Source organism: Saimiri boliviensis, chromosome 2 (assembly GCF_048565385.1).
Source record: "Saimiri boliviensis isolate mSaiBol1 chromosome 2, mSaiBol1.pri, whole genome shotgun sequence".
In the NCBI taxonomy this organism is placed as follows: Eukaryota; Metazoa; Chordata; class Mammalia; order Primates; family Cebidae; genus Saimiri; species Saimiri boliviensis.
The window spans coordinates 75,842,739-75,859,693 of NC_133450.1; the positions used below are offsets into that span (position 1 = coordinate 75,842,739).

Below are 16,955 nucleotides of genomic sequence, written 5' to 3' on the forward strand. Positions count from 1 at the left end.
TAACAATGAAAATTATTTTTCAATGGATTACTAGGTTTTAGCCCAATTAGGTCCTTTTTCATTTTACTGAATTTAAAGAATTACAAATTCTACGACTTACAAAAGTATTTGTTTCCCAGGTGTTGGTATCATTTAGTTTTTCAACACCCATGCTAATAATTCAGATTGCTTTGTTTGGCTCTTAGGAAGATTTCCTATGCCAGAACAAGGCACCCATGGATTCAGGATGGGTGAGAAATATTCCTTTTTTTTGTGAAGTGGGCAAAGTACAATTAACAGAGGCAAGGTAGAAGAGAGAGTCCGTGCCTTCATTATAAGAACAGAGAAGCTTTAGGAAAGGGCAGTTATGGAAATTGATTCCCTAAATCTGCCCGAGTCTCTGTACTTTTTAAAAATCTTCATGTACCCCAGAGATAGGCACACTTCAGTTTGAACTAGTGATACAGTTCATTATGTAGATGAAGGTACCCATGACTTGCTTAGTTTAATAAATCATTTTTTTTCATAATCTCCTAGATTTTAAGTTTTATACAGTGATAAAATTTTTCTGAAAGCTATCACTAGGAACAAAAAGAATCTCAAAGTTTTTTTGTGTTTAATGGATGTTTTTGGTCTATTAGAACATTGGAAACTTTTAAAAATTTGTCAGCCGGGCTTAATGGCTCATGCCTGTAATCCTAGCACTTTGGGAGGCTGACGTGGGTGGATCATGAGGTCTGTAGTTCGAGACCACCTGGCTAATATGGTAAAACCCTGTCTTTACTACAACTAGAAAAATTAGCCGGGCATGGTGTCAGGCACTTGTAGTCCCATGTACGTGGGAGGCTGAGGCAGGAGAATCGCTTGAACCCAGGAGGCAGAGGTTGCAGTGAGCTGAGATCATGTCACTGCACTCCAGGCTGGGCGAAAGAGCGAGACTCTGTCTCAAAAAAAGAAAAAGAAAGATTTGTCATAGTGTTTAAACTTCCTTGTATTTTAACAGTTTTCATTTTTTAACAGGTGGCCAATATGTTCTACATTGTAGTGATTATGGCTCTTGTATTACTTAGTTTTGGTGTTCCCAGAAAGGCAATACTTTATCCTCGTGAAGCACCATCTTGGACACTTGCTAAAGATATAGTTTTTAATCCATACTGGATGATTTTTGGTGAAGTTTATGCATATGAAATTGATGGTAAGAATTTTTTATTTACAAATTTATCTTTTGGTTATTTTATGTCTTAAAACCAGTATTGAATTATAGTAATATTGCGTATTTTCAGAAGTCAAACCATTAGCAACCTAACCCCTACACAAAGGCTTTAGTGAACTCCAGAAGAAACATACAAATTAATTGGAAGGAAAAGTATTTTAGGATTTTTTTAGTAACAAGTAATAGAAATATAGTCTAACAAATGTCTACACAATAAGGATATTTAATAACTCACATAACAGTATTGAGCTAGGTCCACTGATGTTTAGGGTGTTGGTTAATTCATAGCTAAGGACACCTGCTCTTTTACATCCCGCTGCTAGCTCTGTAGGTTTCCTTTATGATCATAAGACCATCACTAGCAACAGGAGGAAAGAGACACTGTTTATCCTTGGTTCTCTTTAGAAGAAAATGTCCCTTTCATAGAAATTCCCTTTTGAACCTGTCCTTTTATTTCATTAGCTTGAGTTGGCTTCAGCCTGCCTCTCTCTAAAATGGTTACAGGCAAGGAGGATGCAATTACCATGTTTAACCTAGATTATTCAGGGTGGATTTGATATTGAGAAGTCAAGCACAATGTTACTGACAAAAATAATGATCTTGTGTGAATACTGAAAGCTTTACAGCCTGTTGAGTTTTACAGAGGATGACTGATACTTAAGGTTTTTATTGCAACTCGTTAGTATATTCTCTGGATAATCAATGGCATAACTCCCACTGATTCAACCCTATTTTTTTTTAATGACAACTTTTAATCCATCTTGAACTACAACCCTATTTTGAAAGTGAATATTAAGTGTTCAATGTCGTTATTATTCACATTTTGACTCTTACATTGTCTTAGTTAATGAGACTAGATAACCTGTGATCATAAGTGATGCTATCAGCTTTCGGGGGTATTCTGCTGACTTCCACATTGGAGTTACAGAATCTTTTGTTAATTCTCTTTCACTCTTATTCTTTCTTCTCTTTCATTCCTCCTTCCCCCAGTATCTGTGTTACTCCCTTCTTCATATTTATAGGTGATTAGGTCAAGGGCTGGCCATGTAGTGAGAGGATTGTGGTTAGGTCCAAGGGTGACCACATAGAAAATTGTGGTCATTATTTGTTCTTGGACAGTAGTTAAACTAAAGATGTTTTACCAGCCTGATTAAATTTTGTGCTTGATGGCTTCTGTTTGGTGTTATTTCCAGATTTTTATTGTCTGCTACTTTTTTTTTTTAAGACAATTTCACCCTGTCACCCAGGCTGGAGTGCAGTGGTACAATCTCAGCTCACTGCAACCTCTGCCTCCTGGGTTCAAGTGATTCTCGTGCCTCAGCCTCTGAGGTAGCTGAGATTACAGGTGCATGCCACCATGTCTGTTTTTTTTTTGTTTTTTGTTTTTTTTTAAGTAGAGATGAAGTTTCACCATGTTGGCCAGGCTGGTATTGAACTCCCAACCTCAAGTGATCCGCCTGCTTTGGCCTCACAAAGTTCTGGGATTACAGGCGTGAGCCACCATGCCTGGCCGTCTGCTGTTTTTCTAATGATGTGGCTCTGACTGTGTAGTTGTTACAAAGCACTGGGCACAGTATTTTATTTCCTGCATTCTCTTTCTTGGGTATTTGCTTCCACAAACTAATCTGAATAGAATAGATTCATAAAATTATTTAAGAGTGAAAGACCTTACCATTAATTCACCCATAAAGCCATTTAAAGGAATGAAAGAGCCATTATGAATGTAATTGATGCATACACTTTTAAAAAATTACCAAATACTAAATGCCAAGTATACTATAAATATTTAGGTAGAACTTACCGCTAATTCATCATTATTTGATTCTAATCCTTGCCCTACCTGAGTTACTTTACTTTATTCCTTGTAATGCTGTGGAGGGTATTAAAGCTTTTCCTTTCCTTGCTTGTAATTAGCTATGTTCTGGCTTCGGAAATTTTTCAGATGGGGTGATGAAAAATAAGGGATTTAAATCTAATACTTGTATATTTGAGATGCACTTAAGCCATTTCTTCAGCCTCATTTTTGTGACATAATAAGATATACTCAATACTCTTTATGTTTGTAACTGTATGAGTCAGCCGTACTCTTAAAAGTTCAGTCACGCCTGTAATCCCAGCACTTTGGGAGGCTGAAGTGGGTGGATCACGAGGTCCCGAGTTCAAGAACAGCCTGGCCAACATGGTGAAGCCCCATCTCTACTAAAAATACAGAAAATTAGCTGGGTGTGGTGGCGGGCATCTATAATCCCAGCTACTTGGAAAGCTGAGGCAGAAGAATTGCTTGAACCCAGGAGGCAGAGGTTGCAGTAAGCCAAGATCGTGCCACTGCACTCCAACCTGGGTGACAGAGCAAGACTCTGTCTTGCCGGAGGTGGGAAAAGTTCAGACATTTTTCTTACAGAAATGTTGTAATATGGTTGATTCAGGAATTTTAGCCTCCTTAATGCGCCTCAGGCTAAACTCTGCCTTGAAGGGTAAATGTAACACCTAGATATACTTCCTTTTCTGGAATAAAGTTGTAAAACAGGTAGCACCCATATTTCTCACAAAATGTTTTTGTGTTTGAACCCTCTTAAGCTAGGATTCCTGTGACTCTCTGTGCAGAGGCTTTTGTGGGAATCTGTGAAATAGATTTGTACATGATCAAAACTTACTTTAAGTAAATAAATAACCTTAATGATGAATAGCAGTTACTGGTGAATTACGATATTTAATTTTTTTTCTTTTTTTTCTTTCTAAAGTGTGTGCAAATGATTCTTCTATCCCTCATATCTGTGGTCCTGGGACATGGTTGACTCCATTTCTTCAAGCAGTCTACCTCTTTGTACAGTATATCATTATGGTTAATCTTCTTATTGCATTTTTCAAGTAAGAATTTTGTTCAATTGCTTATTATAGTAAGATGATTTAATATGCAATTCTACGTATTTTGAAGGAAATTTACAGAACTTAAAATCTAAAAATTTTATTGAGGCTTAAACTACTAAAATTATATTTGAAAAATTTAAAGTAAGACATATTTTTTCTAATCAAGTGAGTTCTAAATTTTAAATTTGGTTATCTTTCAACATGCAGTTTTCTTTATAAATTTAATTTTTATCTGAGATTTTTCCTTGGTTGCCAACAGATACACATTCAATACAGGAAACAGGCAAATAGAAAATTTTTCAGTAAATCCACTGTTGATATTTTGGTGTACATCTTTCTATCTTTTTTTTTTTTTTTTTTTTTTTTTGAGACGGAGTTTCGCTCTTGTTGCCCAGGCTGGAGTGCAATGGCGCGATCTCGGCTCACCGCAACCTCCACCTCCTGGGTTCAGGCAATTCTCCTGCCTCAGCCTCCTGAGTAGCTGGGATTACAGGCACGCGCCACCATGCCCAGCTAATTTTTTTTAGTATTTTTAGTAGAGACGGGGTTTCACCATGTTGACCAGGATGGTCTCGATCTGTTGACCTCGTGATCCACCCGCCTTGGCCTCCCAAAGTGCTGGGATTACAGGCTTGAGCCACCGCGCCCGGCCTCTATCATTTTTATTGTGTGTGAATATATACAAGCCATTTTTCTTTCAGAAAATAGTATTTTCATTTAATTATTAATTAATTTTTGAGACAGAGTCTCTCTCTGTTGGCCAGGCTGGAGTAGTGCAGTCTTGGCTCACTGCAGTCTTTACTTACTGGGTTCAAGTGATTCTAGTGCCTCTTGAGTAGCTGGGATTACTGGTGTGTACCACCATGCCAGCTGGTTTTTTTGTATTTTTAGTAGAGGTGATGTTTTACCATGTTGGCCACTCTGATCAGGAACTCCTGGCTTAAAGTCATCCATCCACCTCATCCTCCTAAAGTGCTGGGATTACAGGAATGAGCCACTGTGCCTAGCCTGTTTTTCTGTTTTATGTACTGTTTATAACTAAGCAAAGTATCATGAAGATTATTTCAGATCAACAAATATTCCTCTTCAGTCTATTTTTAATGGCTACCCGATATTCCATGATACAGACCATCGTTTTAATCCAGTATGTTATGGTCAGTTAGATTGTTTGTAATTCTTGCTCCTGAACACCACACTGTAGTTAAATCTTTGAGCAATGTTTATTTTCCTAGAATACTTTTCTAAAAGCAGGACTGTTCAATATATGTACTTTTAGGGCTTTTTGCATTTAAGTCTAAATAGGCCTGTGTCCTCAACTCTTTGCCCACACTAAGTATTAATTTTTTAATTGTTGCTAGTTTGATAGTAAATAAAGTAACGTACTTTAATTTGTTTTTTGAGATAGCCTGTTGTGCAGGCTGGAGTGCAGTGACACTGTCACAGCTCACTGTAGCCTCTTCTTTTTTTTTTTGAGTCGGAGTTTCGCTCTTGTTACCCAGGCTGGAGTGCAATGGCACGATCTCGGCTCACCGCAACCTCCGTGTCCTGGGTTCAGGCAATTCTCCTGCCTCAGCCTCCCGAGTAGCTGGGATTACAGGCACGTGCCACCATGCCCAGCTAATTTTTTGTATTTTTAGTAGAGACGGGGTTTCACCATGTTGACCAGGATGGTCTCGATCTCTTGACCTCGTGATCCACCCGCCTCGGCGTCCCAAAGTGCTGGGATTACAGGCTTGAGCCACTGTGCCCGGCTGTAACCTCTTCATCTGGGCTCAAACAGTCCCTGCCTCAGCCTCCGATGTAGCTGGAACTACAGATATACACCATCACTCCTGGCTAACTTTTTTGTTTCTAAATAATCAGTCTTACTATGATGCCCAGGCTTATCTTGAGCTCCAGGCCTCAAGCAGTCCTCCTGCCTCTTGGCCTTCCAAAGTGCTGGGATTATAGACATGAACCATCATACCCAGCCAGGGTTTTGGTTTTTAAAATTTGCGCTTACTTGATTACTACGAAGGTTGAGTATTTTCTTAATGTCTTACCCATTTACATACAATATTTGAATTTTTTTTTCTTTTTTTCCCCCTTTGGTTTGTGTTCTCTGATGAAGTTATAACATATTTGAAATTTTTTAAATCATTTTTTTTCTGCTGATACTTTTGGGAAGTTGTGATTAAGGTTCTCAGCAGTGTCAGCTTTTGCATTATACTTATTGCCTGTATCTTTTCCAGTTTCTCATTTGCTGTTAGTTTTGTTTATGGAAGGATTTGTTTTGAATTATTATTTAGTACAGAATTACAATAAAATCATCAGTACTTAAAACTTTAAGAGATGATTAGCAAAGTTTATTTTTATTCATTATTTCTCTAGCAATGTGTATTTACAAGTGAAGGCAATTTCCAATATTGTATGGAAGTACCAGCGTTATCATTTTATTATGGCTTATCATGAGAAACCAGTTCTGCCTCCTCCACTTATCATTCTTAGCCATATAGTTTCTCTGTTCTGCTGCATATGTAAGAGAAGAAAGAAAGATAAGACTTCGGATGGACCAAGTAAGTAAACTAATAATAAGACAAATGTTGCCGGGCGTGGTGGCTCAAGCCTGTAATCCCAGCACTTTGGGAGGCCGAGGCGGGTGGATCACGAGGTCGAGAGATCGAGACCATCCTGGTCAACATGGTGAAACCCCATCTCTACTAAAAATACAAAAAATTAGCTGGGCATGGTGGCACGTGCCTGTAGTCCCAGCTACTCGGGAGGCTGAGGCAGGAGAATTGCTTGAACCCAGGAGGCGGAGGTTGCGGTGAGCCGAGATCACGCCATTGCACTCCAGCCTGGGTAACAAGAGCGAAACTCGGTCTCAAAAAAAAAAAAAAGACAAATGTTTTCATTTTATCAGTTCTGTTTTACACTGAAGGCTATATATGGATTTTATTCAAAAAAGACTTAGTTAATGTTATGGTAAAGGTTTTTGTTAAATTTGCCTAAACATAAAGGAATTTTTTTTCCTATAAAATGGAACATAGGAAACAACATAAAGGAATTTTTAAGTGCAATATTGTATCTATAAAAATGGATTTAGCATTAAACTTCATTTTGAGAATGGCATCTCTGTTTTTGTTAAAATGATAATTTAAACCTAACTTCTTTGCTGTTTTACAAACTTTTTATAGCTCTGTAAAAAAAACTATTTTAGTATATTCTGTATACTACATGAAACTAATCATATCGTGTCAAATTATGCTTAAGATTTTATAGGGACTTTGTGTTTTATCAGATTAGTTCTTAAATTTCTCTGAGTGGGAGAGGTATGAGAGAGATAGGGAGGGATATTGTGTAGTAAAAGGAAATCAGAAGAGGAAGAGAAAGTACCTGATTGTATTCTGTTGACATCATAGTGGTGAAGCAAAAAAGGATAGTTATCTAGTGCTTTAGAAGCATAGTAGTAAAAGGTTAAAAAGCGCAGATGATGGATGTAGTCTTAGAAACCCTGAATAATTCACAAGAATCACGAGCTGAAGTTGATACCTTGACAGCTCTTCATTGATTTTCATCTCCATTTCCTCCCGTAGAACTTTTCTTAACAGAAGAAGATCAAAAGAAACTTCATGATTTTGAAGAGCAGTGTGTTGAGATGTATTTCAATGAAAAAGATGACAAATTTCATTCTGGGAGTGAAGAGAGAATTCGTGTCACGTTTGAAAGGTTCACAAGCCCTTTGGTTAAAATCAATTATATGTCAAAATGGGATCTATTAGTAATATATCTTATATATGGTCATTGTTAAATTTATTTTATCAAACAGTAAGTTTAGTTATAGTTTTACATTGTATGTTGGAAAGATAGTTCTGTTAATCCATATAAGTCAATCAGTCAATCTCTTTATTTTTTTACCCTAGTTACAGAGAATAGAAGAGTTACTGTTCTTTACTGTTTGGAGGGAGAAAACTAAAACTATTCCTATTAGGGATAGTCACTATTTTACAGCATTTCTTTTTTTCTGTTGGCTTCACTACATTCTGGAAGCATATGGTGTTTGGTGTAATTACAGTAACAGTAATGGTAGTTCTATGTATATGTAGCTGTATATACTTTTTTTGTGTGTTACTTTGATGTGGGATAATTGGAGTAAATAGTCTGTGGAACAAAAATGTTTTTTGAGATCTTGCATTTTAGTATAAGATTAGCACTGGATCCTTCTTAAACATAAGGTAGGCCTTGTATAATTAAATAACTGTACCTTATTTATATCTTGTTTAAATGCATGTAAAATTGTTCTCTTTTTATCATTATTATTGAGGCTACAAAATAAGTTTCTACATTATTTTTTCACATTTGTAAAAAAAAGCTTATTTCTCTCCTACAGAGTGGAACAGATGTGCATTCAGATTAAAGAAGTTGGAGATCGCGTCAACTACATAAAAAGATCATTACAATCATTAGATTCTCAAATTGGCCATTTGCAAGATCTTTCAGCCCTGACAGTAGATACATTAAAAACACTCACTGCTCAGAAAGCATCAGAGGCTAGCAAAGTTCATAATGAAATCACACGAGAATTGAGCATTTCCAAACACTTGGCTCAAAACCTTATTGGTGATGGTCCTATAAGACCTTCTGTATGGAAAAAGCATAGTGTTGTAAATACGCTTAGCTCCTCTCTTCCTCAAAGTGATCTTGAAAGTAATAATCCTTTTCTTTCTAATATTTTAATGAAAGATGACAAAGATCCCCAATGTAATATATTTGGTCAAGAGTTACCTGCAATAGCCCAGAGAAAAGAATTTAATTGTCTAGAGGCTGGTTCCTCTTCTGGTGCCTTATTCCCAAGTGCCGTTTCCCCTCCAGAACTGCGACAGAGACTACATGGAGTAGAACTCTTAAAAATATTTAATAAAAGTCAAAAATTAGGCAGTTCATCTAATAGTATACCACATCTATCATCCCCACCAACCAAATTTTTTGTTAGTACACCATCTCAGCCAAGTTGCAAAAGCCACTTGGAAACTGTAACCAAAGATCAAGAAACTGTTTGCTCTAAAGTTACAGAAGGAGATAATATAGAATTTGGAGCATTTGTAGGTAAGTTTGGCAAATTCATATTTGTATATCAATATTTATTTTTCACCTAAGAAAAATTATCACCTTAAAAATAATAACATCTACTGTATTACAAGTCTTTATCTTTTCATAGAGTGTAATTATAAATTTTTTAAAAAGAATCAAACAGCTGTGATTCCAGTACTTTGGGAGGCTAAGCCAGGAGGATTGCTTGAGCCCAGGAGTTCAGAACCAGCCTGAGCAACATAGCAAGACATCTCTAAAAAAAATTTTTTTTTAAGTAGGCGGGCGTAGTGGCATGTGCCTGAAGTCCCAGCTACTCAGGCATGCAAACTGCCTGCACCCAGGAGTTGAAAGCTGCAGTGAGCTGTGATCACACCACTACACTACAGCTTGTGTGACAGAATGAGACCCTGTTTCTAGAAATGAAAAAAAAAACAAAGAATCAGAAGTAGGGGAAATAGGCTGAATCAGGCTCTAAGAGTTATATTTACACATACCTCTTTGATGGAATTTTAGGTTCTGTCTTTTGAATTTGAATATCTTCAGTTGGATTTCGTAACTCCTCTTGAAAGAACTTGAGTGATTCATAAGTGTTAAGTATGTGGGGAACTTCCTAGGGGAGGTTAGAAGCAACTGGAAAAGAGCAGTGTACTGTAAATAGATGGCTGTTATAATTTTTTTTTTTTTTTAAGATGGAGGTTTCACCATGATCTCAGGTGATCCACCCACCTTGGCCACCCAAAGTGCTAGGATTACAGGCGTGAACCACCGCGCCCGGCGGCTGTTATAATCTTTTATCCAAACCAAAACACTTAGTGAAGGGGTACACTATTAATAATTATATCAGAACAACAATGGAAATCTAGGAATCTACTGGGAAAGTTAGTAGTTATGGTCTACTTATTTATATATTCACAGAGGAGAACATTTCAAAAAGGAATGATTTATTCTTATACAATGATAGCTTAAATAAGATAGAAACAGAAAAAAAATATATTTATTTTGGCAGTAACACAGTAACCTTGGTGAAAACTTCCATGCATAGAGATTGTTCAGGCAATATCTTAATAAGCCCATGGAAAATCACAAAGTGCCAGCCTAGACACTGAACGTGTTGATATTTACTGCTAGGCTATATGGGATTCACTCTATATACATAGATACATAACTTTTCCTACATTAAATCTTTTCCAATTTATTTTTAAAAATGCATTTTAGCCTTTTTATTAATGTATTACCAGTGGGGTATATGTATATATTACATATATTTTCTCTATATACAGATTATATAGGAAAAGTTATGTATTTATCTATCTAGAATGAATTCCATATAGCCTAACAGTAAATATTAGCATGTTCAGTGCCTAAAATAACTTGCTAGGCTGTCCTTAACGTGGCAGTTTTTACGTGGGCTGATTAACATATTATCTTAATCTCTGTGCATGAAACAGTTTTTACTAAAGTCATTGAAGTGTTATTGCCAAAATAAATATTTTTTTCTGTTCTTAAGTTACAGGTATAAGAATAAATCATTCCTTTCTGAGTGATTATATATGTAATGCTTTTATGTATTTTTTTATTAATAGAAAAAAATGGTTGTTCCCCTTTTTTCTTTTAAATTTCAAGCGAGTTACTCATATCACATGTTGGTTTCTTTTATAAGGACTTTGGCTTTTATCATTACTATAAACTTAACTGTAGTCTTGGCCGGGTGCGGTGGCCCACACCTGTAATCCCAGCACTTTGGGAGCCAAAGTAGGAGGATTTAGGAGTTCGAGACCAGCCTTGCCAATATGCTGAAACCCCATCTCTACTAAAAATACTAAAATTAGCTGGGTGTGGTGATGCATTCCTGTAGTCCCAGCTACTCAGGAGGCTGAGGCAGGAGAATTGCTGAGGGGAGGTAGAGGTCGCAGTGAGCCGAGATCATGCTACTTCACTCCAGCCTGGGTGACAGAGCAAGACTCTGTCTCAAAAAAAACAAACCATAATCTTCATCAGCTTATTGGTAAATATTTTCAATTTTATTTATCAAAAGAGCTAAGGAATATTCCAGAGCCATCAAAAGGTCTTGTAAAACAGCATAAATCACGTATTTTCATAAACTTTAAGCAATGCCATTATTTTAATGAAGAAAATTAAAAATTTCCCATTGCAATCTCTTTTCTGTGAAAGGACACAGGGATAGCATGGATTTACAGAGGTTTAAAGAAACGTCAAACAAGATAAGAGAAATACTATCCGTAAGTAAATATTAAAACACCCACAATTCTATTTATTTTGCTCTCTTGATGTTTAGTTCAAAGTTTAATTATTTTTTCAGTAAAAATACAGTTTTTGCACATGTCATTATTAACATGCTAATACCAAATATTTGAAGCTATCCTCAATTTGAAAAATGAACAATTGAGGACCATGGAAAGGTACAAATAGCTTGCATAATTTTACTAAGTAAATAAAAAAATCACCTATTTAATATTTATCTTTTTAAAATTCTTCTCCCCATATGTTTTCCACTGATTAAATACTTAATGGGCTCACTCTTCCCAGATTCAAAAGTTTATTAGAACATTACCCTGATTCTTAGAAACCTGTTGTCTAGCAGTGAGAAGCTGAAGGTTGTGTACACATGCAAGATATTCGATAAATGTTTGTTAAATAAGTTTCAAAATATATAGAACAACTAGTAAAAAAAAGGTATATTTTTTGCCTGAAGGTTAGTTTTTACTTCTTAAATGTTGCTGTTAATATATTATTTGTGGCTATTTAGAGCCTTAAGAATAGTAACGTGACTACACCAAGATAATTAAAAACACCTAGAAAGGCGTTAAACTTTTCTAGGCCTTAAAGAAGTTCATTATGGAAATGATTAAGTGACATATACAGTGAAAAAGAGGGCCTTTCCTGAAGCGAGAACCAAGGAAATGATAATGTTATAGGAGTTTCTGTGAATGCTTACTTTTTGTGTGATCCAAGTTAATTATGAAATTGCTTTCAGGCCATATTATTTACTACACCACATATAAAAAGTAGACTCAAATGCATTTTTATATTCTAACATTTTATATTTTTAATAGCATGTATTTTGATTAAATTACTGTACTAAATCGATTAACTAAGTTCAATATCTATTAGCTAGATATCAATAACTTGGAATTAAATGGTTATTATATGCAAATTGAGGTATAATGATTACCTAGGTTTTGTCCTTTCTGTATTTGCCTTTAAGTTTGAAAAAGTTGCATGATTTTTTTACGTCTAATAGGACCAGCAGAATGATGTAAGAAATTTGACTATGGAGTATACAGAGATGCCTAAATATGACATAAAGTCTCTTTAGTATATGCAAAAGTCAGCAAGTCAGCTTAAAATACACTCATGTGCTTTTAGATGGAGGAAATAGGTATAGGTTCAGTAGACCTATCATAAGACTATAATTTGCAGTGTTTTCTAACCATTTTAATTGAGGCGTATTTAGACTGACAGAGGTAAATAAATGGATTCAGATCACTTAGGTAGCCTTAGCTGATGATTGTGATGAAAATAGAAAGAAGAAAAATGGAAATGAGAAAAAGTGCTAAGAAGTAGAAAGAACATTTTGTTGTAGGATTGAAAAAAGTAAACAAAGAAGAAAAAATTTCTTAATAATTTTAAATTTTATTTTTAAAAAACCTAAATTTTTTTTTTAATTAAAAGAAGTAGAAAGAACAGACTGCTGTCTACCAAATTGATTTTGTAATTACTGCAGTATGACACATGGTATGTCTGTATTCCATATAGGATCGAAGTGGACTTCATAGGTAAATGAAGTATTTTATGGACCTTCTAAGTTTTAGTAAAGCTGTTTATAATGTAGAATTATTTAAACCTTAGTTTATTACATTTTCTTTTTCTTTACACAAATTATTGTTGTATTGCCACACTCTGATGGTATTATTTTGGTATTGCGAAGCACTCAATATAGAGAAGAAATAAAATTGAGGATAAATGGACATTTCTTAATGGGAAAAGGTAAAGCATCAGGGTTTTCCCAGATTCTACCTTTTCAATAATGAACTGAAAGAGGACCGTGCTGGAAATTTTTAAGTGGCAGGTGCTCCATCTGATAAAAACAAGAAATTTCAAGTTTCTGTGAGTTAGCAGAAAAGCAGTAGCTGTGTTTTGATTTAAACTTTTTTTTTTTTTCTTTTCTTTTTTTTCTTTTGAGACGGAGTTTTGCTCTTGTTACCCAGGCTGGAGTGCAATGGCGCGATCTCGGCTCACCGCAACCTCCGCCTCCTGGGTTCAGGCAATTCTCCTGCCTCAGCCTCCTGAGTAGCTCGGATTACAGGCATGTGCCACCATGCCCAGCTCATTTTTTGTATTTTTAGTAGAGATGGGGTTTCACCATATTGACCAGGATGGTCTCGATCTCTTGACCTCGTGATCCACCCGCCTCGGCCTCCCAAAGTGCTGGGATTACAGGCTTGAGCCACCGCGCCCGGCTTTTTTTTTTTTTTTTTTTTTTTTTTTGGGAGGGAGTCTTGCCCTGTCACCCAGGCTGGAGTGCAATGGTATGGTTTTGGCTTGCTGCAGTCTCCACCTCCTGGGTTCAAGCGATTCTCCTGCCTCAGCCCCTCAAGTGGCTGAGATCACAGGCATGCGCCACAATGCCCAGCTAATTTTTATATTTTTAATAGAGATAGGGTTTCACCATGTTGGCCAGGCTGGTCCCGAACTCCTGACCTCAGGCAGTCCACCCACCTCAGCCTCCCAAAAGTTCGGGGATTACAGGCATGAGTCACTGCACCTGGACAATTTAAACAACTGAGTAATTAGAGGAAAATAAATAATGAAAGCAGTAATGAGTTCTAGTTTATGATGGTCAGAGACTTAGTTTTTGACCATTTTTAGGGTATATACCCCTTTAAAAATCCAAGGAAAACTACAGACTCTCTTACTACAAAAATGCATGTATACAAAATTTTTCTAGTAAGGTAGTTTCACAGATATCTTGAAGCTTATCTGTGAGTTCCAAGTTAGAACTCCTGTCATTGACTGGGCACGATGGCTTATGCCTGTAATCTCAGCACTTTGGGAGACTAAGGCAGGAGGATCACTTGAAAATAGGAGTTTGAGACCAGCCTGGTAAACATAGTGAGACTCCAACCCTATCAAAAAAAGAAAATTCTTGTCAGTGGTTCTATGAAACTGATAAATCATGGCATCAAAGAGTATACTAAGGAAAGTCCTTAAAACAAACAAGAAATAGCTAGAACTGTTTTCAGGAGAAACAGTTTAAATCAGACTGGAAATTAGAGTCTGTTTTGTGACTACAGGAAAAAAGTCAGCACTTGGCTGGCTATATAAATCCACTGTAATGTGAGGAGCATGGAGCATCAGAGCCAGAGAAACTCTATTTCCTTCAGATATAAATTAATTGAATGAAAATTCTAGTTTATTGCAGTAGTAACATTTTGAAACTCATTGATTCTGATAGGTGTCAGAGGTTTCAAAATAGTTGAAAGTTACATAAAAAGTGACCTATTTATCAGTTGAGAACACAAATGTGAAAGTGTCATTTATTACCCAAATTGTTGAATGTAATTCATTAGTTCATCTGGAAAAATAGGTAAAAAGAAGAAAGCAAGCAGGATTAGCTGTTAGATCCTAAAATGCTATGTGGCCAGAACAGTTGATACATAAAAATGTAAGGAAGCATTTCTACTAACATAGAAGTAACCCTGCTAAAAATAAAACTGTAACAGAGGTCATGAGTGTGTTGGCTCATACCTGTAATTGCAGCACTTTGGGAGCCTGAGGCAGGATGATCACTTGAGCTGAACAGCTTAAGGCCAGCCTGGGCAACATAGGGAGGCCCTGTCACTCCGCAAAATAAAAAATAGCCAGGAGTGGTGACGTGCACCTGTGTTTCTACCTACTTGGGAGGCGGAGGTGAGAGGATTGCTTGACCCCCATAATCATGCCACTGCATTCCAGCCTAGGTGACAGAGCAAGAGCCTGTCTTAAAGAAGTATGTAGCAAAGAGGGCTGGATTCAAAATTATTGAGGCAGGGATTGCTTTGTCAGTAAATACAGATTGGACAATTGGATGTGAATTTGGAAAAGTCTGTTTATGTTCTCATATAATTTTATAAGCTCAGATAAATTCCAGAATTAAATGTAAAAATTCAAATCATAGGAAACATTTTAAGAAAATAATATTTGGCCGGATGCAGTGGCTCACAGCTGTAAGCCCAGCACTTTGGGAGGATAAGGTGGGTGGATCATGAAGTCAAGAGATTGAGACCATCCTGACCAACATGGTGAAACCCCGTCTCTACTAAAAATACAAAAAAATTAGCTGGACCTGGTGGCACTCACCTGTAGTCCCAGCTACTTGGAAGGCTGAAGTAGGAGAATCGCCTGAACCCAGGAGGCAGAGGTTGCAGTGTGCCGAGATCACACCACTGCACTCCAGTCTGGTGACAAAGTGAGACTCTGTCCCCTCCAAAAAAGAAAATAGCAATATTTATTGTGCCAGTAAAGCAACCAGAGCTTTCCAAACACATAAATAATAGAAAAATACTAAGGTAAAATGTAGAGATTTAAGTACCTAAAAAACATAAGTCAAAACAAATTTGGAAAACAGATTGAAGGCCGGGCGCGGTGGCTCAAGCCTGTAATCCCAGCACTTTGGGAGGCCGAGGCGGGTGGATCACGAGGTCGAGAGATCGAGACCATCCTGGTCAACATGGTGAAACCCCATCTCTACTAAAAGTGCAAAAAATTAGCTGGGCATGGTGGCACGTGCCTGTAATCCCAGCTACTCAGGAGGCTGAGGCAGGAGAATTGCCTGAACCCAGGAGGCGGAGGTTGCGGTGAGCCGAGATCGCGCCATTGCACTCCAGCCTGGGTAACAGGAGCGAAACTCCGTCTCAAAAAAAAAAAAAAAAAAAAAACAGGTTGAAATTTGACAAATAGTAAGCAGATAGATAACCTGGTTGTATAAGTAGTTCATAGAATCAATTAAAAAGTTACCAAGATCCTTTAAAAGAAATAGCTCCCCTGCCATTAATGTTATCAGTGTGTCAAGGTATGTGTAAGATAATAGCTTTTTTGGGAGTGAAGTGAATTGGTAATAATTTCATTTTCCCCCCACAGTTTTGTCTATTTTTTGCAACTTTTTTGTAAGTTTTTATTATAAAAAATTCATTTGGATGAGTTTATGAACAGTAGGCAAATAGGGTGTTTTGGTGCAGTTTTTGAAATTGGCATTGAAGAAAATAACCGTAATCTGTAATATACCCGTTGGTGTCCAGGTAGAATAAAGCATGTTGAACATTAATCTATACTACTTAGTATACTAACCTATGCTAAGTATATACTACTTACCTATACTACTTAGAACAATGGGTTGAAATTTAGTTCAGTTGTTTTCAAATTATATATATGTACAGTGTTCGCAGAACGACAGTACTTCTGAAAACACTTTGAAACGTGTGAGTTCTCATGCTGGATTTACTGAGTGTCGTAGAACTTCCATTCCTCTTCATTCAGAACAAGGTGAGTATTTTCAGCATATGCATAGTGTTAGAAAACATACTCATTTACACTTTAAATCTATGTTATGTTTGTCAAACACCTGAGCAGTGAATGGTGCATGAGTGAGAAGATGAAAATTCTGATCTGCCACAGTTACTGTAACCTTAAATAAGTCGTAATATTAGCATTCATTAGAATGCTTTATTAGAATATTTTTTACAAATTGTTTATTCTATAAAGATGGAATAGAAAGACTTTACAAATCTGCTATTTTTAGCTTTTATAAACGTATCTGTACATCTGT

The 16,955-nt window shown here is 36.6% G+C and overlaps 1 protein-coding gene across 2 annotated transcripts in view; it reads left to right on the top strand.

The window, feature by feature from the left end:
* TRPM7 (transient receptor potential cation channel subfamily M member 7) overlaps window positions 1-16,955 on the top strand; it is a 127,778-nt gene that overhangs the window by 86,771 nt on the left and 24,052 nt on the right. For both annotated transcript variants that reach the window (XM_010339488.3, XM_039469174.2), the window contains exons 22-28: window positions 1,000-1,174; window positions 3,934-4,060; window positions 6,431-6,615; window positions 7,636-7,768; window positions 8,430-9,145; window positions 11,303-11,370; window positions 16,567-16,672. In XM_010339488.3, the coding sequence (XP_010337790.1) occupies window positions 1,000-1,174; window positions 3,934-4,060; window positions 6,431-6,615; window positions 7,636-7,768; window positions 8,430-9,145; window positions 11,303-11,370; window positions 16,567-16,672 (1,510 nt within the window). The remainder of the gene's footprint in view (window positions 1-999; window positions 1,175-3,933; window positions 4,061-6,430; window positions 6,616-7,635; window positions 7,769-8,429; window positions 9,146-11,302; window positions 11,371-16,566; window positions 16,673-16,955) is intronic.